Consider the following 20676-nt stretch of genomic DNA (forward strand, 5'->3'; position numbering starts at 1 on the left):
CTGGCCGAGATCCGCGGGCTTTTCCCAGCGTGCGGCTGCGGGGTATCCAGCCGACCTCGGCGACCCCGCCGCTTTCCCGGTGGGAAGCCTCCAAACAAAACCCGATTCACTCGGCAAACCCGGGGCCTCTTGCGATTCCGGGAGCTGCGTGTGAGACCGGGAGGGGGCTGACGGCTCTCCATGGCCTGCGAGCGGTGAGGGTGTCACCCATACCGCTCAGTGCGAAGAAAAACCCGTTTTTGCACCCTCTCCTTGGCCGGCCGGCGTCGAGCACCCTGAATTGGCAACTTGAGGCCAGATGCTCCCGGGCGAGAGGCGGCTGCGCTCGGAAAACCTCCCCAGCCGGCACGGGCAGGCGGGCGGCCGCTCAGGGCTCCGGTGTGGCTGCTCCCCGCCGGCCGGCCCCGCGTTCCTCAATGCTGCCTCTGTTCTCCCTCTTGGGTCAAAAACGCAGCTTTTGTGAGCTCGCCTCAGCCGCGGCTCGTCGCCGGAGCCCCAGCGTGCTCCTCCTGGCCACCCTCCGCCGGCAGAAACGCAGCCCAGCTGCGGCCAGCTGCCGACGACTGATTTTACTTATTTATTTTTGCTTTCAGCCAACAGCTCTGGCTGGGGAGAGGTGACGTGGGGCTGCTGGCCGTGCCCCGGGGGGGGGGGGGGGGGGGGGGGGCAGGCAGCGGGGACCCCTTGGGGCTCCTCCAGGTCTCAAGGAGTCTTAGGTACAGACAACTGCTACCCTCCACTGAAATGCCCGGCTTCTCCCTCAGGGGACTGCCGTAACCCAAAATACGTGGGGAGTAAAGGGATGTACTGCAAAGCGGGCTAAAAATAGGCATTTTAATGAATTAAATGTGAATTGGAGGGGGCAGGTCAGTGCCAGGCTATTGCTGGCTGAACGTCTGCACGTGGCAAACACCCTGAAACTCCCCGCGCCTCTACCAGCTATCAGTCACCCACCGGTGCTGCTGGCCAGTATTTCCGGGGCTCCCCCCGGGCGGGGGACCCACACGAATACCAAGGAGACAGGAGATGCTTTGGACTCTGAGCCGTTGTATTTTGTTTTTAATTAAATAAGTCCAACCACCTTCCAGCAGGTGCCGAGGTTTGCAGTCGCTCCCGTGCGAGGTGGGTGCAGCCCCGGCCGTGCTCTGTGGGGATTTGGGGGGGGTTATAGCCCTTTGGTCCCCGGGGGCTCTCCCGGGATTGTGCGGCAGGGCACGTGGCGGTCTCCGCCACCTCGGCTCTGGGTGTCTCTTTGTTTCTTTGCGGTACGTTGTGCTGTTTAGATTTTTGGAATTAGCTCCTTGACCTGCCTTCCCCCTCTTTCACGTAATAAATAAATAAATTGGCCTGATGACCCTGGTATGCAAATACACAGGCAAAAAAAAAAAAAAAAATCCCACCAAAAAAAACCCCCAAAACCCAACCCAACTTTGAAGAGCACCAAACTACAAAGTAGTAGTTTCACTGCAGCCCAAGTGTCGGCTGGGGCTCCACGGGAGACTCCTGCCCCAGCATGCCTCTGGGGCTGTTCCCAGTCCGTGCTGGTGTACGAAGGCACTAAACCAGTAAGGCTTCTGGGTCCTTGCTGGCACCACGGGGGTCTTGTCCTTGTCTCATCCTAGCTGGGGGGGGGGGGTGGGGTGGGGTGGCAACGCAGAGGTGCTTGGTCCTGTCGCCCTCTGCTTGCCCTCACCCTCCTCTTCCTCGATGCAGCCCCCAAGCCAGGGAGGTGGCTCTGGTGTCGAACCCCCTGCTTTTCCCCACCGCTCCTCAGCCTTGTGATTTCCCCGTCCCTGGAGAAATTGGATAATTCAGGCTCTGCAGGACCCCGGGATCGGCTCTGCCAGGACGCTCCAGCTCCCAGGGCTGCCAATTTCCACCCGGCAGCAGCGAGGAGCATCTCCGGGAGCAGGAACCCCCGGGTCTTCTCTGGGCCGGCTGGGAGCACGGCCACAGCCCCTTATTTCCCCCCCCCGGCACCGTCCCCCCCGCCGCTGTTATGTGACCCAGGAGGACTGTGCCTCCTCCAACAGGCTGAAGGAGCGGTTAGCCAGCGCGGCGGGGCTGCTGGCCAGCTTGTAGCCAAAGAGGCGCATGGCCGGGGCGCAGGCATCCTGCACCACCTGCGCCAGCTTGAAGGGGATGCTGAACCGCCACTTCTCAAACTGCTCGGAGGAGTTTTTGCGGGTAGAGTAGACGCCGCTGCCGTCGCGGGGAGCCTGCGTGTTTTTGCTGATCCACTCCTCCACCTGCGGGGTTAGTGGGAGCCCGGCGAAGCGGTACATCTCCTCCGCCTTCTGCAAGGGCGCCTGCGCCACGTCCTCGTAGCGTACCAGCATGTAGCGACCCCGCAGCCATTCCGGCCGCCGCAGCCCCAGCTCGGCCGACAGACGGATGCTCTCGCAGTTGCCCCGCAGCCGCTGCACCTCCTCCTCGCGGAGAGGAGCCTCCCCTTCGGATGCCCACTTCTTCCAGGTCTCGTATTTACCGGAGAAGGCCACTATGCGGGAAGCCAGGACGGCCCGGGGGTCCCGCACCAGCTGGATGATGCGCACATCCAGCCGAGGGTCCTCCACCAGCGGCTGCAGGAACTCCAGCTGCCGGATGCGCACCGTCTTCAGGGCGATGTGCTGCTTGCGCCGGCACGCCTCGGCAGCCAGGGTGATGTTGAGGGGGCCGCAGCGGCGGTTCTTGCAGTGGTACTTCTCAAAGACCTTCTTGGAGCTGGGCGTGCAGACGGGCTCCTCGCAGAGCGAGCGGCTCGAACCTCGCCGAAACATGAAAGGCGTCAGGTGGCCCTCGGGCGCTGGTGAGATGAAGCTCTCCAAGATGTAGAGGTCACAGAGGAGGAGCTGCTTGAGGACATCCCGGTAGACCAGGGCTGAGCCCACCGCGTTGGCTCCCCCCGGCTCAAAGGTCACCGTCCTCTCAATGTGCCAGAGGGGCTCGAAGAGGTAGAAGATGCTGCCTTGCTGGTTGAAGAACTCCCCCACGAAGGAGGAGCCGGTGCGGGTGGTGGCCATCAGCAGGACGTGCCGCCGCGGCCCAGGGTCCTCGTCGCCCGCCAGCTGCAGGGTGACGTTGCGCAGGTGGGACCTCAGCTGGGAGAAGGCGGCATCCAGCTCTTGCAGCGAGGCCAGCGAGCCATTCTCAGCCGGTGCCGGGCTGGCCTCCGTGCCGTTGGCCTCCGCTAGCGCCTGTGGGGACTGCTTCAGCTTGTCCGATACCCTGCGGGGAGACCCAGACCAGCCTGGAGGAGAGCGGGACCACCCCTGCATCCCGGTGAGGGGTTTTGGGGGACTCCCGCTGCAGAGGAGCTCAGGAAGTGGGGGAGAGAAAAGGTTAAAAGCACAGGGTGGCTTAGTTGCCCGCTCCCTACCTGGAGATGAAGTTGTTCTCCTTCTCGATGATGACGAGGCCAACGACGAAGACCAGCAGGATGGCGTACTTGCTCCTCATCTTCACGCAGTGCAGCAGCTCCCGAAAATCCTGGGGCAAAGCGCGTCGGATCTCCATGGGGACGCACGGGTCCCCCCCGCCCGTCGGGGAGGTGTCCTGGGCTAGCTGCCCGGCATCCTCTGCCCCGCCGGCCCTGCCCGGGGCGGCCCTGCCTGCGGGGAGAAGGAGGGTCAGCACGGTGGCAGGGGTCAGGGGCTGACCCTTCCCGCAAGGGATGATCAACAAGAGGTGTAAAAAATGGGGGTGGGGGGGGCTCTTCCCTACTGTTCCCATCGCCACCCGCAAGAGGCAGCTGCCCGAAGCCCCCATCAGCTGTTCCCCTTCCTTCCCGAAATACCTCTGCCCAATGGGACCCCTTCCTGCGCCTCCGCCGGCTGCCCCTGCCAGCCCTGAAACCCAATCCCTGCCGCCCCGACAGCTGCCTGCTCCCCACCAGCCAAAAACTGCTGCCAGCAGTGAGGGTCCCCCCCCGGCTGGGTGCAAGAGCAGCTCCTCATCCCCATCCACGGGGCATCGTGGGCCGCCAGCCTCCAGAAACAGCTACTTTTGGGGCGGGTTGCAGGCTCTGCCGTGGCTTCCGTCTTCCTGCGGCAGCTGCTCAGCCACGAAAATGAAACCCAGAGTGTTTCCAGGCACGATGGCGGGCCGGAAAACACTGCTGCTGCTGCTGCCGGTCCTGCTCGGGGTGTAAAATGCTCCTGGTTTTTTTTTCCGAAAAGAAAAAAAAAACCAGTGCTCAGTGTGGGAATGCAAAACCCACTGGGAGACTCAGCTTCCTCCCTCCAGCAAAAACGACCTCCCCCTGCAGCCACCCTCCTCTTCCTCCCAGTGCTGACGAAATCGGGGTGATGGCAGAGGAGCTGCTCCGAGTTGTACCAGACGCACGTCTCAATTGGGATGCGGTGGAGATTTTGGGGTCCAAAGCTGCCGTTTGGCACCCCGGGCCAGGTCCCCAGCCCGTGTCGCGTGTGCAATTTTCGCATGTCCGGCGTCTGGCCGGCCGCGTGGGTGATGCTGTTTGCTCATCCCGCTTTCTTGGCCAGACTTTTGGTGACTCAGGGAAAATCTATTTAGATTTGGTTTGGCTCCCGCCAGCGTGACCCCGGCAGCCCGTCCCACCCCTGCTTTCAGGAGTGAAGGGGGGGGCAGAGAGCCTGGCAGAGCCTCCTCCTTTTTGGGGGGCCCCTGGGGTTTGCCAGAGGGGAGATGCCCCGGCCGAGCCGCACTACCCCCAGCCCTCGGCAGGGTGTGGAGCAGGGAAGCTCTGCCAGGCATTGCGTCACGCCCAAACCGCCTCGACGCCGCCAAAATGTGCATTTTTTGGTATGGCTCACTGTACGCCCCTCCTGCTGGGAAGGGGGGGACAGCCTCGGGAGCGTGGGCAGGAAGAAAGGGACGTGCCCCCCGGGCAGGGCAGCATCCCAGCCCGCCCGGTCCCCAGCCCTCTCTGCGGGAGGAGCAGGAGTTTCCTGGCTTTGGCAAATCGCTTGGCGCTCGGCTGTGAGCCATCTCCTTCCCAGCAAAAACTGCTAAAAAAGAGACGCCCGCACCCAGGAACCCGGAGCTTTGGTGGGATGCAGGGACCCCGGAGAGTCCCGGTGGCTCCCGAGCCCTCCCGGGGTGGCCCCCCGGCTCCCTCCTGCAGCGAGTGACACCGACATCCCCCCTGCACACGTCTGCGTGTGTGTTTAACAGCCCTGTTAGTTTAGTTTGTCAGCACGCCGCTCCTCGGGGACAGGCCAGCAGCCGGGGCAGGTGTCTTTTGCCACGCCGTCCCCCAAGTCCCCCCTCCTCAGTCCTGCTCCGTGTCCCCCCGTGACGACAGGACTTGTCGGAGTATTTGAGCAACTGAGAGAAGACATAAAATATACAAAGTCCTCGGCGTGCAGCCACATCTCTCAGCGCCCGGCGGAGCTGCCGGCTTTGCCGCTGCAAAAGACTTTTGGGTTTGTGGCATCCTGGGGAGCGGCAGCGGCGGTCTGCATCCCTGCCCTCGCCTCCCCGGTGCAGGGGACCGTCCCCTCGCTGCCCGGAGCACGCAGGCAGGCAGGACGGGGGGTGGCGGCATCAACCTCTTGCTCAGACAAAATCCCTGGGCAAAGCCAGCCCGGGGTTTTCCCCTCTAATGCCCCCAGCCAACCAACCACAAATGAGCCACAGACCAGGAATTATTCGCGGGGATGACACACAGAGCCATTTCCAGCAGCACTGGCAAAACCCCCGATCCACAGGCCCAGGGCAGACATAATTCCTTAAATAAACAGCCGGCTGCAAGCGTCCTGCCCGGGACCCGCAGGGCGGTGGCGACCGACGCGGGGGCCCTCGCAGGGCTGAGCCATGGGGCTGGGGGACAGGCGGGGTGACCCGGCGAGGCTGGCCGGGGCTGCTCAGCATCCTAAAGCTCTTTCTCGCTGGGGCCTGCGAGGCGCAGCCCGGCTGGGGCAGCGAACAAGCCACAAGCGTCCCTTTGTGAGCGGGAACAGAGGGGCTCTGTGCGCCCCGCGCGTTCCCCTCCGGCTGCTCGCTGGAGCCGGGAGGTGCGAGGAGAGCAGCCGGGATGCCGCTACCGCCCCGGGGTGCGCCCACCAGCATCCGCTCCCAGGGGACGCGCGCCTGCCAGTGTGAGCGGACAGACGGACGGACGGATGGACGTGATCCCTGGTGACGGCAGGCAGCGGCCGGCCAACGCTCTCCTCTTGGTCTGGACATCTCAAAGCAAGGCGGAATAATTTCCATGAGCACTAAACTGAGACGCCCCGGAAGGCAGAACACGTGGCTTGGGGAAAACCCCCCAGCGCTGCTCCTTGCTTTTTCCCACCCCTCAGGCTGGAAATGCTTTTCACTTCAGCAGGGATGGTTACAATTCCCACTGTCGAGATGATAAAAGGCTTTGTGGATTTCCCAGCTGAGTCAAAGCAAGCAAAGGGGCTTTTTCTTTTGAGCGGTGGCGAGGAGGGGTTTGTTCCCATGCAAAGCTGCTCCCATGGATATCCGCCACTACTAGCAAGTTAACTTAACCCTGCCAGAGCAAGAAGGAAGGACGAAGGGAAGGACTCGGAGATGCCAAATTATTCAAGTCTGCTGCAGCGCTCAATGGTGGGGTGGATGCTCCCGTGGGTGCTGGAGGTGCGGTGAGAAGGAGGCCCCGTGGCGAGAATAAGGAGGGAAGGGATGCTGGTTGCCCTTCTGCAGGGCGTTTCGCAGGACTGCCTGCCGGGAAGAGCAGGACAGGGGTTTTGGGAAAGAGAGGGTCTTTCACGAAGCCTTGGGGCTCTCGTCCCCCTCCTCCGGCTGCCCTGAACACCTACCGGGTGGCATCCAGGAAAGGAAAGATGCCTGCGGGCTGGTGGGGAAAGCCAGCTGGAGGTGCAACTGGATGAAGTCACATTTTCCTCCGGTGACTCAACAGGCAACAACTGAGCTCCAGACAAGGAACGGCAGCGAAGCACCTACTTGAAAGCCCCCTCCCTGCCCGCGATCCCTCTGTCCATCCAGCTCCGCCATCCATCCCTGTGCATCCCTGCCCGGCTCCCAGGAGAGGGGAGCCCGTGGGGGCCTGTGGCTGAACTCGCTGCCCCCGGAGTAATTCCCTCCGCGATGCTTTGCTTCATCAGATTAACAGCGGCAGCGCGAGCCAGCAAAACACAGAGGCAGAACAACAAAGAGATAAGGCGCACGGGCTTATCCGCTCTCCCCGCTACTCTTTGTCTGCAACCTGGGGAACAAAAAACCCACCCTGAGCTCCCTCTGTATTTACTCTATCAACTATTTCCACTCCCGACTTCCTCCCGAGGCTGGCCTTGGGAAACACGCCACCGACGCTTCCTGCTTTGCTTTCATCTCCCAGCAATTTTCATCCTGCCCCTGGCTCTTCTCCAAGGCATGGCACAAGCGTGACACCGCTTCAGTTTGCCCCCCGGCGCAGCTGAGGAGGCTGCCTGGGCAGGTATTTTTTTGCTTAAAAATATGTGTATTCAAGCTAAAAAAAAGGAAAAGGAAAAAGAAGTCACCTCCTACGGTGTTTATAAAGTTGCCTGGAATAGCCCCAAGCCTCATCAAATTGAAGCCTGGAAACTGCCTATCAGAGGAGAAAGTTGGGGATGCAAAGTCCTTCTGGCTCGGGCAGGGACAGGGCACCGGTGCCTGCGGCAGCCCCAGCCCGTCCCGCCGCCGCACAAACCCCGGCGTGAGCAGGGACCGTGTCCCCCGGGGAGGATGGGAAGGGCAGAGGCGCTGTGCCCCTGGGTTGGGCAGCCCCCCGTGGACACGGCCGGGGGTTTGCTCCCCCGTGTGATCGGTCCCTCAAGTTAAGGCAGGGGCCACTCTTGTTTCTCCTCCACATTCCCTTCCCGGCTCTGCCCCTCAGTCCTTCCACCCGCCTTGGCTCGGTGCTCTGCTCCCCTCTTCACCGGGCACCCCAGGGGCAAAGCCACCCCTGGGAGCTGAAGCAAGCAGGCAAGGGCAGAGACGGGAGGTTGTGCTCAGGAGCTGCACCTGTGGGCGTTGGTACAAACCAGCACCACTTAACTTGTTTCTCATTGCATGTGCTCTCAAGCTCCAGGTGCACGAGGTTGTCTTCTGCCCACTATTTATTATCCCTCCCCTCGAAGAGGCACACTGAGCTCTGGCTTGACACAGGTGAGCTGCTCATGTGCTTTGTATCAAAAAAAAAAAAAAAAAAAAAAAAGTGTGTTGCCCAGAAGGGATTTAGAGGCTGGTGTTGGGCACAGTAATGCTTGGTGACAGGACCAGCCCAGGCTTTGAGGCCAGGACAGAGTGGACTTTGCTCTCCCTCACCTTGGGTAGCATCCAAAGAAAGGTGTTTTCTCCTGACCCAGGAGAAAGGAGAGCTGCTGCTGCTGCTGCTGCTGAACATGGTGGGAGTTTCAGAGGCATCAGTGCTGGGCACGGGGGTAAAATTGTGCATCTGCAGGTGTGCCAGGCTGTGTTGCCCTAGTTTGAGCCAGACCAGGAGCCTGGCAGTGGATCCCCAACAAGCCTATAACCTCGAAACCAACTTGCTGGAAACCATGGATGCTGGTGCTCCTGACAGGCAGCAAGGGGATCCGGAGAGCAGACCACCGAGATGGGTAAGAGGACTGCCTGGCCCCATTTGCTCGGCGCCAGCAGCACAATGCTGGCCGCTGTGCGTGCCGTCACCCCCCCGGCCACGTTGGGAACCGCAAATGCCCATCCCTGCTTCAATGAGCCCTTTCTCTGGGGTGCAGAGTCCGCAGTCCCTCCTACTGCCCCATGCTCCTTCTCCCCACTGCTCCATGCTACCCTGGAAGCTCCTCTGCCAAAACCCAGGGACACCACTCACTCTGCGCCCTGCTCTGTTCCCTTTTCACCCTGAGACAGGCATCTGTAGCCCTCTGGGGACCTCTGGGAGGGACTGGTGGCAGAGATGGTGACTGGGGGGAATAGTGAATCCCTACTGCCCTCGAGAAAATGCAGACTGTGCCCAGGAGGCTGGGGGTGTGAAAACGAGTCCTGCACCGAAGCAATTCGGTAGATGTGGGAAAATCACGGAGTTAAATCCTTGTCCTGGTGTGGTGTCATAAATCGTCGACTGTGGAAAAGGAGACACTTTCCCCCAGGGACCGAAGCCAGGCTCAGGTCCCGCAGCGCAGAGGTGGGAGGGTGCGGGCAGCTCCCCCAAACATGGCCTGGAGCGGCTGCCGAAATCCCTGCAGGGGCTGAGCAGGGACTCTGCCCGGGTGGCCCTTTCCCCCTGGAGGTAACCCCATGCCCAGGTCCCGTCTGGGCGCCTGGGACCATCAGGGTGCCAATGCCCCAGCTCGGACAGAAAAGCCGGTGGCTTGGTGGCCGGGAGCCGGCCGAGGGCCAGGGTGCCCCAGCAGCCCCGGGGCAGGAGGGGAAAGGGTGAGAACAACTTTCCGGAGCTCCTTGGTAGGGGCTGACAGGCCGGATGATGCAACTCCGGGATGGTTGTGAGAAAGGCTCCTTTTCTCGACCCAGACGTGTTTCGCTCTGGACGGAAGCTCAGCGTTGCAGAGGGAGAGCTCGCCCTTATTTCTTTTTTTTTTTTTTTAAATTCCCCCCCCCCCCCCCCCCCCCCAAAAGAAAGAAACGGAGAGAGCTGCTCGGGCAGTCGGGAGCCGAGGGGACTTTGTCTCCCAAGGCAGGGTGCCGGGGTCCGGCCGGCGGGGAGGCATCGCCGGCGCTGCCCCGCTGCGGGAGCGGGCGGCGGGGGGCCCCGCACCGAGACAAAGGAGCGGCCGAGGCCGGAGGGAGCACAAAGGAGCCGGCGGAGCTCGGGGCCGCCCCCGCGGGGAGATGCGACCGCGGAGCCCCCCCCCCGCCGCCCCGGGAACTGGCGGGGGGGAGGGATGGCGGGGCGGTGGCCGCTGCTCGCACGCCCAACTTCCCGCAACTCCCCTCCGCGCCGGGAGAGAAAGGCCCGACCCCCGCCGCCATCGTCCCCCTCTCCCCGGGCCGGCCCGGGGCTGCCGCTGCCCATCGCTCCGGGCCCCCGGTTGCGCTCCGGTCCCGGCCCCCGCTGCGCTCCGGCTCCCGCCCCATCGGTCCCGGCCCCCGCTGCACCTACCCGGCGGCGGCCGCTCCGCGGGGCGAGCTCGCCTGGTCCTGCCGTGCGGGAGGAGGGAGGGCAGCGGGTCCCCTGCTTTTCTTCACGGCGCTGTCATCCTCCCTCCCTCCCTCCCTCCCTCTCTTCTTCCCTCCCTCCCCTCTTCCCTCCCTCTTTCCTTCCTTCCTTCCTCCCTCCCGGGGCGGCGGCGGGGGGGAGCGGTCCCGGCGCCTGGACGCGGGTCCCGGGGCGGAGCCGGGCAGGGTCCCCGGGCCAGCCTCCCCGCCGCCTGCCCGACACCTCCCCGACACCTCCCCGACACCTCCCCGACACGCCGGGGCTGGAAACCGGGAGTCGCCGGCCCCAGCCCTGGGATCGCCCCGGTCTGGAAGGGGCCGCCTGGGTGCTGGGAGGGGGGAAACGGGGGGCTGGGGGCGCACGGACACCCCGGGAAAGTGCCCCGGCAGGGCCAAGGCGAGTCCCCTCCCCGGCACCGTGGGGCGATTCGGGCTGCAGGCTCCTGTCCAGCCTCCTGCCCAAAGCGGGGTCACACCAGGGTGGTGAGGGCTTTACCCTGCAAACCTCCAGGGATGGAGCCAGCACAACCTCTCCAGGCAGCCTGTTCTCGTAGGGAAATCCTTTCTCCTCATATCCCTTCCGAACCTCTCCTGTCCCAGCTTTTGCCCTCCCACCACCTGAGGAACCTGGCTCCATCTTCTCCGTGACCACCTTGCAGGCATGGGAAGGCTCCTTCTCCATACCCCTGGCCAAAACCAGCTCCAGGGGCAGCGCTTTTCTCCCCAGATCACCGATCTCCACTTTCTCCCCATACAGGAGCTGCGGGTGGGTTTGCCCCGTGCAATGGCCGTACGCCGCGGTGTCCTGTGCCCGTGAGCACGCGCCTGTGTCCCCCGAACCCGTGAGCACACGCCTGTGTGTCCCGGGAGGGCAGGGAGTCAGAGCATCTGATTGGGAGCAGACCAGGGGCTTTGGGGGACACCGGCTGTCACTGTTGCCACAGGGCAGGATTAGGGTCTGGAGCATTAAATCGTATAGAAATGGTTATTCTGGCTCATGTGCAGGAATTCCTACGGCTCCCTCCCAGCTCTGTCGTGTTAGACGCTGATGAGCTGAAAGACGTCTGGCTTTGCAGGCAGAGAGAGATCCGAAAAAAATAGTCCCCATAAAAAGTTTCAGCACTCTTGCATTCCTGGCATAGTTTTTCTGCTACGCATGTGGCATAGGCAAAAAAATACAGGTTTTCTTGGCATTTGTGTGCGATGACCTGCATAGCTCGTTAGTGGCTTCCTATTAGCGAAAGTAATGTGTCCGGGTTTACACGCCAAGTGCCAGCACCATGCCTGCAGCAACAGTGGGTGTGTGCAAAGCGATATGCGTTTGTATACATATATATGTAGAGACATACGTTAACACAAGGGTGTTGCAGACCTGCCCGGTGTTGCTTGGAGGCGCGTGAGGCTGGTGGCACAGTTCGTATGCAAACATCAGCGCGGGAAATGCTGGGTGTGATGTTTATGGTATAGCCTTCATCCGTCCATACATCCTTCTGCTTTTTCTGGTTTTAGCGAGCATCCCGCAGCCAGTAACTCTGCGATCTGACGGGCACGGTAACTCCGGTACATCCCTGCCACGGCTCTGGCTCCCGCAGCGTCGCCGATGGAGCTGGGGCGAAGGGCAGCGTCTTGCAAATTCTGCCTAAATGAGGCAAACCCAGGGCTCGCAGGATCAGGCCTGTGTGGGCTGTCAGGTTAATCACGTCAAAAAGAGCGGATAAGTCTGGCCAGCCGCACCCCGCAGGAGTTTTGTGGGGTTTTGAAACATTTTTAAGCTCCTTGCTCATTATTTGGATTGAAACAGGGAATTCTGCCTTGGATTTTGTGGGCAGAGGAGATCTTGATGAAAATACATCCCTAATACGTTAATAATTTTGAGAGGAGTGCAAAGAGAGAGGCAGGTGGGGAGTAGGACACCCACCCTAGCGGGATGCCGCTGCCTTTGTAGGATGCTTTTGTGATGGTCCTGGGGGGGTGGCAGGAGCAGAGGAGGGCCCCTTCCCCACGCAGCTGCAGCATGAGAAGAGAGATCACCTTCCTGCTTCATCAATAAGTAAAGCTGGCACAGGGAGGAACAAAGTGCCTTCTCCTCCCCGCAAATTGCCGAGAGAGGCGACGGGAGAGGCAAAGAGTTGTGTTTCCTCTGCCCTTCGCTCGCTGCGGGATCACGTTCCCTTCGTCACCCACTCCTCTTCCCCTGGGGATAACAGAATGTTCCTCTTGCTCCCTGTGTTGCACACGGGTGTGCACGCACACGCCTGTCGTGCGGGAGAAGGCAGGGGTGCGGTCCCTAGAATGACATCAGGAGCAAGGCAAGGGGGACGTGTCGCTATAGCAACAAAGATGCTCTGGGTTTTCGGGGAATAAAGGCATCTGACACTCATTTTCCACCCTCGGTCCAAGCTGATGATGTGGCGGTGACCAAGTTGGACTCTGATTTAAAAAAGCCTTCACTGGTCTTTGCTCTGTTAGAGCTGCGGCAGCGTCTGCCTAGAAATTTGCTTGCAGATTAGATGTTGCCAAGTTCTCTACCTACGTCCCTTCAAGCACTGTCCGGTGGTATCTGGCAGCAGGACATGGTGCCCAGGCACCTGGAAATGGTCTGGAAGCTGCGATGCAAAGGAAACCTGGTTCTCCTCTGCTTTGCTGCTTCCTCCGGAGGCAATTTCATGATTTTATTTCCCAGGAGGTTGTGACGTGGCTTGGAAATGAGAGAAAGTGGAAGAATGCCTGTTGTCCAAGGTTATGAGATGGAGAAGGTGCCCTGGCTTTGTTTCACGGCTGAATCTGCAGGGATTCATTTCAGATTTATTTCTTGCTCCCCAGAAGGTTGGAAACCTGTTGGCAGCCTTCCTTCTGCTTTTCGTGGCCAGGTGCCCGCGCCGTGACGAGCTGCTTTTCAGCGTGTTCCTTGGAGAGGTGATGGTGCGTGGCAGGGGACAGCCTGCCAGCTGCAAAATGAGAGCCACAAACACCTGATTTCCTTTCACGCAAGGGCCTTTTGCAAACGCAGCCCAGGAAACAACGTTCTCCAGCGGCCAAAGAGACTTGGGTGCAGTAGTTTTGGGGAACAGGACTGCACAGGTATCTGCAAATGCCAGGATTTCCCTCTCGGTGACGGCAGGGCAGCTGCTGATGGGACCTGCTCCCAGCTGGGGCTGGGCTGAGGACCTCCTATGGCTGCATGAGCTAGCCTAAGGAACCAGGACCCAGGTCAGAAGAAGGTCTCTGCCTCCTCCAGCCCTGTAGTTCCTCCAGCAAAAGGGATGGGGAACCTAAAGCCACATGGATGCTCACACTGAACTAAAACACGCAGCACGGGTCCTCATCCAGAGCCTGATCTGGCCAGTCAAGATCCGCCTCCGAAGAGAGAGAAGGTTTGTCTTGGTGCCAGGCTGCGGGTGTATCACGCCCAGAGCTGGGAGCAGTGTGGGTGCATCACGCTCATCCCAGAGCACTAAGGTGACCTCTGCCCCGAGGGAAAAAGCAGGCAATGCCCTGCTCGAGCTGAAGAAGAGCCCAGTTTTCCAGCTGAGTGCACGGTGCCTACCCATAACCTATACCTTGACCTTCTCAAGAAGAGTGCTCTCAGATGCTTTAATGACAGCTCTAATGATTCACCGGCTGTGGGTTGATAGGAGGAAGGCATCACCGTGAAAACCCTGTTTTTCTTCCAAGGGCTGGATGCCATTTTCAATCACCGATCCACCTCTCCCTGGACTTTTCCTCCTGGATGACCTTCCCACATAAACTTCACAAGGGTGTTTTCACCCTCTCTACCAAGGCTAATCTGCTTACCAGAATACAGAGCGATTAGTTGAAACTTTTCCAGCTCTTTTTTTTTTTTGTTGTTTGTAATGACCTTTCAATAATTAAATGCAATTAAACCTCTCCCCGTACAACTAGAAATGGGGTGTTTCACCCTCTCCGCCGCCAAAGACTATATATATATATATATATATAAAAAAAAAGCCAAACTGTGAACCTAAATGTTTTAACACCGTCTTTCCGATAACCGGGATGCTGCTGCCTGCTGCCCGCTCGCGCTGCCTGCTGCCCGCTCGCGCTGCCTGCTGCCCGCTCGCGCTGCCTGCTGCCCGCTCGCGCTGCCTGCTGCCCGCTCGCGCTGCCTGCTGCCCGCTCGCGCTGCCTGCTGCCCGCTCGCGCTGCCTGCTGCCGGCTGCGGACTCCTAGCGCCCCCTGGCGGCGTCGCGTCGGGCTAGTAATTTCCAAACTGGTGCCCAGTCTCCCAACCGCAGCCCTTACTGGGAGCAGGTGCTGCCTCAGCACCGGTTTTGGGTTGGTCTTGTTGGGTTTATTTATTTATTTATTTATTTTTAAGGGGTTCCCCCCCGCCAGGGAACCGAGTCCCCCCCGCAGCACATGCCGGCTGCCGCCGTGTGCAGAGAGACCGCGCTTCTTGGTGCTGCAAGCTGGAGGGGGAAAGGGAGCGTGGCCGGAGCCCACACCTGCTTTTTCGGTTCCTCAGTCCCTCCTCTCTTTTTATGGATGAAGTAAAAAGGTCGCTGCTCCCTGCCAGCCCCTGCCTTCCCCCCCCCCGCAGTGCTCGTTCCTCTCTTGACATCTCCGCTGCCACCAGGAGCCCCCTCTCTTAATTTTAACGCCTCTCCTTGCCGGCAGAGCCCCCCTGGGGGGTCTTTCAGACCTGACACCGCGATGTACAGCCCTGGTATGTCGGCTTTTGAGGGGAAGGTGCTGCCTGCTTTGCCATCGGAGAAGAAAAAGCAAAGTGCCGGGAAGTAGAAGATAACAGCAAGCTCAAACAGCAGCCCTGCTCGCCCCAGGGGCTGGGGGAGATGATGGCCAATAAACAGTGTGGCAAGGGCGATCCATAAACCGGGAGTGTTTGCTGGAGGCTAGGCCTGACTCGTTAACAACATCTGGGCCTGGGTCTGTTAAAGAAACTAATTATTTGCTGCAGGATGAGGTCTCTGCAAGGGAAACAGCTGCACCGCACTTGCCGTCCGGCCCAACGGTGCTTTCCCGTGGGCGGCTATTCAGGCCGCCCTCTGCTCAGCAAAAGACCCGAGGAAGGAGTCGCTGCTGTCCACGGTGAACTGATACCTGGCTGGTTTTTAGCCAGTATCTGTGGAGGCGGCTGCTTTCTCGTGTTTGCTTTCCTAGCTGTCCTCTGTAGGCAAACTGCCTCATGAAGCCACAGCAAATCCAATCATTTGAGCTCTCCCAGAGAGATTTTTTTCAGTTGACCGTTCTTCCCCCTTGTTTCTTCTATGCTTAAAACAAGTGGGCGTAATTAGGGTGGGAGCTCGGTGGGAAACTCAGTGTTCACAGCCAATGTGCTTTTGCCTGACCTCCGTCCATCCTTCCCGCGGCCTCTGCACACAACACGTGCAAGATCTTCAAACAAACCTGCTCCGCTTTTTCTGTTCCTTTTTCAATTCTGCTTCTCTAAAACTGCTGAGGGCGAAATAAAGAAGTTAGTCTATTTTTAATCATCGCAAACGCTTTCCAAACCTGCAACGCAAAGATTCACTTTGACACGATGAGAGCAGCCGAGCCAGGGGGACGTCTGGTGAGAAGACAGGCTGGCAAACCTTAAAGCAATGCCACCAGTAGAAAATGCCTCTCATGTCCCCATCCTGGGGACAACCAGTAAGGCCAGTCTGCTGCTCTCCCAGGTGGGCAGGAAGCCTTGTGCTTTCTGGTTTGGCTTTTTAAGTCTCTGGCACAGAGAAAAAAAGGTGAGAAGAAGAAAGGGGGGATCACATGCAGACTGCGAGAGTGTTTCTACCTGTGCCGTTGGCTTTGGAGCTGCACTGCAACGAAAAAAAATGCCATCAGGCGCCTGTCAGCAGCTTAGTAAGGTCAGCAGCACCCTTGGCTGGGTAAAATCCGGGTCTCCCTGCTCTCTACAAATGCGGAAAACTCCCCGTCTGACCACCCTGCTCTCCCAACGTGCCATTCAAGGCAGGGAAATCTATTTAGGATCAACCAAATAAAGCTCCTTTTGATGGACGTTCGCGGCTGGGAGACTGACCCCGACTGATAGCAGGCTTTTCTTTCTGGCCAGCCTGCTCGTGAAGGGAAACCCCCCACAAAAAAGGAGCTGATTGTGCTGAACGGCACCAGTTGCCCACTCTGACCCTTAGAGGGAGAGGAAATGTCTGCAAAACCATAACTTGTCCTATCTTCTCCCCTCCAAAAGAAGGAACTGAGAGCTGCCTTTTATTGAGAAGTACCCAGCACTGAGAAAACCCCAGGGGTGACTCAGGTTTTTGGGTGCTCAGCACCCAGTATGCGCCAAGCTATTCAGCCGTGTTGCCCACTGGGTTTTGCTCAGGAAGTTTCCACAGCAGAGCAGGCGTTTGCAACGGGATTTGCAAGGTTGCACCAAGCTTTCTCCGTGTTTCTCTGAAGCCTGTGCTATAAAACTCAAAGATGGAGCTTTGCTACGTGGCGGGTTAGCTGCTAACTCCTCTTAAAACTCCCATTGCTGGTGTAATACCATACACACCAAAGTGTATGCCAGGGATGCTCTCTGCTGCAGGGTGTCCTCTTCTGCTCCTCACCAAGAACATTGTGGGATGGTCTTAAGAGTATGAAGATAAATTCTGGCTACAGTGACTTATTAATATCGTAGCCAAATCCTTGGTGTCAAGGCGTTTGTGAGACGGCGTGGTTTTATCAAAATGTTCCCAAAGGCTGATGAAACCTTTAAGAAATCTTAGGCTGGAAGAGGGTCCTCAAGCTGAGTGCTCTCATCAATGAGGTTTATTGATGCAGCTTATTTCCTTACCCTAACGTGTTATTTGTATTTCATCTTTTCTGGTGCCCTGCAATTTCATGATGTGCTTAAATCCACCTAAGGCAGAGAAGAGATCATCCTGTGGTCTTTTTCTGTCCCCGGCACGTGTTCCCTCTCACATCCTTTGTGTCACTTGCAGCAACTTATCTTGTATTGCTTTTCTTTTGCAGGGCGAGTTTCTAGGTGGAGCAGGAGCTGACCAGATGTACTTGGGACCAGTCTGTCCCCAGACGGGGAAGCGGCAGGAGTGCATGGCCAGGGTGCAAGGGACAGCAGGGCAGCCCCTTCCAGCACCAGTTCCGGCATATGCTTTCACTCTGAACATCACCACGGACCCACAGAAACCTGATTTAGCCCTGTCTGGACAGATATACATTCATCTTACTCTGAAACACCTTTCAGGTTCGAGATTCCCCAGCCACTGGCTGAAGGATCAGAGCTCACTGTTGCATGGGACTGCTACTAGTTTGCTTGACTGCCAGTTTGTTGGGGTTTTTTGGGGGATGTTTTAATTCTTCCTGGAGCTCAGCCACTGTTTGCAGAAGGGCAGACGTTGGCTTCTGACAACCCCCTAATAGTCATGCTGTAGCCTTGTGGGTCTGCTTACAGAAGGAAGATAAGATCTCTGCCTGGAAACCTTGTCTGGCTTGGTGATAACCAAATCCTTGCTACTTAACACACAATAAGGGTACCAGGACCTTTGAAGCCTTGCTCACAACAGGGAAGGGCCTTTCCAAGGAAGAAGCTGAAACGAAAGCACCAGAGCAGATGAAGAGAGAAAGCAGTATCTGCCCAGAAGCCAGGGGACTTCACCAGGATGTCCATAGTGTCAGCCAAGCCCTGTGGCTCGACCTCTGGAAGATCTGCCTTCAGGAAACGGCACTGTGTCCTGGCAGCCTGCAAGGAGAAGACATGTTTCTCCACCTGGGCAGCTCCGGATGTGGCTGGTCTCTCATTTGAAAGGCATGTTGTGGAATGAGAGATGGGATGTGACACAGGGCAGGACCCCCTGGTGTAAAATCCATAGGTCTCAGATAGAGAAGGACCAGGTCCACCTTGGAGATCACCTGCTTTGCGTGGACACCTGCAGGAGGAACCACCACTATGTGATAGTCTTTGAGTGCAGCAAGAGAGAACAATTTGACCTGCCGGTAGGGAGGCTGGCATTGGACCGGCTGTTCAGAGCAAGCTAGGAAAAGATTATGGGGAAACCCAGACACTTTTGCTAGAAATCACTATAAATTCCACATATCTTCTGATTGCCCCAGGCAGCATCAGGAAAACCAAATAAGACCAAAACCTGTTTGCTTTCTAAGCTTCCCTGTGAAATAGGAGAAGCTCAAACCTGATAATCCTCATTTTTATGGAAAAATAGTTTCCAAATCTCTCAGGGTTAATTAACTCTCATTTGCAGATCTGTTAGCAAGGACAAAACATGGCTCTCAACCTTGTCCAACTAAAGGAACACAGAGAGAGAGATCATCTGCAGCTGAACAAAAAAATTACAACCTGAGGGGAAGCAGCTGTTGGATAAGTTTTAAAGGGTGGCTGCAACATGGCCTAGTGATGGGAACTGGAAATGGGGAGATGGTTGGTTGGTTGGTTGGTTGGTTGGTTGGTTGGTTTGTTTGTTTGTTTTTGGTCAGGTTAGTGGCAGGTTCCTGAGATGTCCTTGGGTTGGTTTCTCTTTCTGGCTTTCCACAAGCAGTGAACTTGACCAGTGTGTTAAGCTAGGAATGATATTTACCGTTCTTTACAGAGTGGTTTCTTGCATTTTTCTCTTTTCTATGGGCTCAGCCATGCTTTTGTTCTGCAGCTGGCTGGATCACAGTGCCCAGGGTTGAGAGCTAACTCCTACGCCTCTCTGCCCTTCCCTGGGGAGGGATAAGATAGGTTTTGTTTCCTCTCTGACGTTCACCATGGCAAACAAAGCTCAGCAGAGTGGTGAGTTTTGGTCTAGCTGTTTCCTGCCTGTAGCTGGGCTTGCATGGGTATGTGGCGCTGACTTTTCTCAGGTCTCTGATTTACATATTGAGGGTTAAAATAAGCCTTTATTGAACCAGTTTCTTTCTGGGAAGAGGTAAAGAGCAAGTCTCAAAGACATACATTAGGTGATAATCATGGGAATTGTGATTGCCATGGAAAATCAGGCTGCAGGCTGGCAAGACTTCATTAGTCACAGCACTGCCCATGGAATCCATAAAATGTCTCTATTGCCCTGTGTTTGTTTTGAAGAGATGCTCAAGTGTTTCCCCAGCTGCTGTTGGGTGACTGGTGGGCAGGACACAGAAGGGGAGTTTGCTAGCTGGGAAAAGTGCTGCTGAATTCTCCAAAGGTGGTGAATTGTAGCTGCCTGCCCTACCTGTGTTGCAATCCAGCTGGATTTTTTTTCCTGGTGTAAAACATGCTTCAGCTCTGTGAAACTGGAAGGTGAAGAAACAGTAAAAGAGGTTCAGAAAGTTTGACGTGGGATGTCTCTTGTCAGACTTGAGCAAGCAAGGGATGAACACTGTACTGGGCAACTTCCTCCCACCCATTTAAATTCCAGACTTAGTTGGGACAATGGAAGAGGGAAACTGAGTCTCTGTATTTTTAGCTTTTTGCACAAGTGGGCAGAGGGCAATTATTCAGATGCCCACAACTCTGGGTGTGGGTTGTGTGCCACTGGTGACTGTCAGATGATGAAAGAGCAGTGGAAGCCACAGTAGCTGGACTCACCACTTCCTCCACTGTGTCCTTGTGACTTTGATTAATCCAAACTCGTGCCGGTTTTGGCCAGCAGTTAGCTCCTCTTGCAAACTTCATTGAAATCCACTCACTGGCTTAAAGGTCCTTGACTGTGCAGCTGAGGCACGTTCACATGTGAAGAGGTGCTGCCTGATGCCTCCTGAGTTTGTGACCTAGAAAAGGGATTGCAGATTTTGCCACAGCACAGGGACTGGTGAGCAGGCAAACAGCGATCCATGTGTGATCCCTGCCCGACTGCCAGGGCTGCTTATTAATGCCTCAGACTATATGATCTCCCTGATCTCTTTTCACTCCTTTCCCTACACACCAGATAACACCTTCTTTGCATGTCCAAATTTTTGAGGATGGCATACTCAGGCTTTTGCTTCCAGTTCACTCTTCTATTTTCTATCATCTTCCCCAAATAATAACGTGTTCCCTTCGATGCCTTCCCTTTTGCTTTGGATAATGAGGGAAGAGAAAGCAACTATTTCAACAGTGGAGGAAACTGTATGAAGAAAGTCTGCGGGAGGGGTGTCATCTTGGTTTGGTTCCTTACAGGAGTCCTTGTAGCTTTTTGTCCCGTACCAACTCTTATTTTTTTTCTGCAAAGCCTATAATACATTTTGCTTTTTCTTAAAGCTATGGCTCCCAGAGTCCCGTGATTATCTAATCACTTCCGTGTGAGCTGAACCGAGTCAAAGCAGATTTTCCATCTGCTGTGAAAGGACTGGATTGAAATAGTCTGCACTACTGAAAAAGCTCTTAGAGCTTCCAAGTGTAATCCTTGAAAACCTTAAAAAAAAAAGGGGGGGGGGGGAATAAAAGGAACTCAGACTGTATTTTGTAAAAGCTTTTTGGTTTTGGTAGGTGAGTTTTGCCCACTTTTGGCTGGCAGTGCTGAAAGTAAGGCAGGGGCATTTGGAGCTGCTGGTTCTGTGTTGAGAGCTGAGACAAGCCCAAAGGCAGCGGACAGGAAAAGGAGGAGGAAGATGAGGACTGGGAACGCGTTGCCTTTTACCTTGGAGTGAATGCACAGAAAAGAGGAATATCAGACTCTGCTCTGTGACACCTGAGCA

At 57.2% G+C, this 20676-nt stretch overlaps 1 protein-coding gene across 2 annotated transcripts; it reads right to left on the reverse strand.

Annotated features, from left to right (window-relative positions):
• Positions 1–1025: 1025 nt before the first annotated feature.
• Positions 1026–10177, reverse strand: CHST3 (carbohydrate sulfotransferase 3). Of its 2 annotated transcripts, none has more exons than XM_075758922.1 (3): positions 10031–10177; positions 3380–3611; positions 1026–3228 (listed from the first exon to the last, which is right to left on the reverse strand). In XM_075758922.1, exons 2-3 carry the CDS (start codon positions 3514–3516, stop codon positions 1998–2000), a joined length of 1368 nt encoding a protein of 455 aa, XP_075615037.1. In that variant the 5' UTR covers positions 3517–3611; positions 10031–10177; the 3' UTR covers positions 1026–1997. The 2 variants fall into 2 exon arrangements, with proteins under 2 accessions (XP_075615037.1, XP_075615036.1); XM_075758921.1 differs by lacking the exon at positions 10031–10177 and adding an exon at positions 3893–4143.
• Positions 10178–20676: the final 10499 nt, after the last annotated feature.

Source organism: Balearica regulorum, chromosome 7, assembly GCF_011004875.1.
Source record: "Balearica regulorum gibbericeps isolate bBalReg1 chromosome 7, bBalReg1.pri, whole genome shotgun sequence".
Classification (NCBI taxonomy): domain Eukaryota; kingdom Metazoa; phylum Chordata; class Aves; order Gruiformes; family Gruidae; genus Balearica; species Balearica regulorum.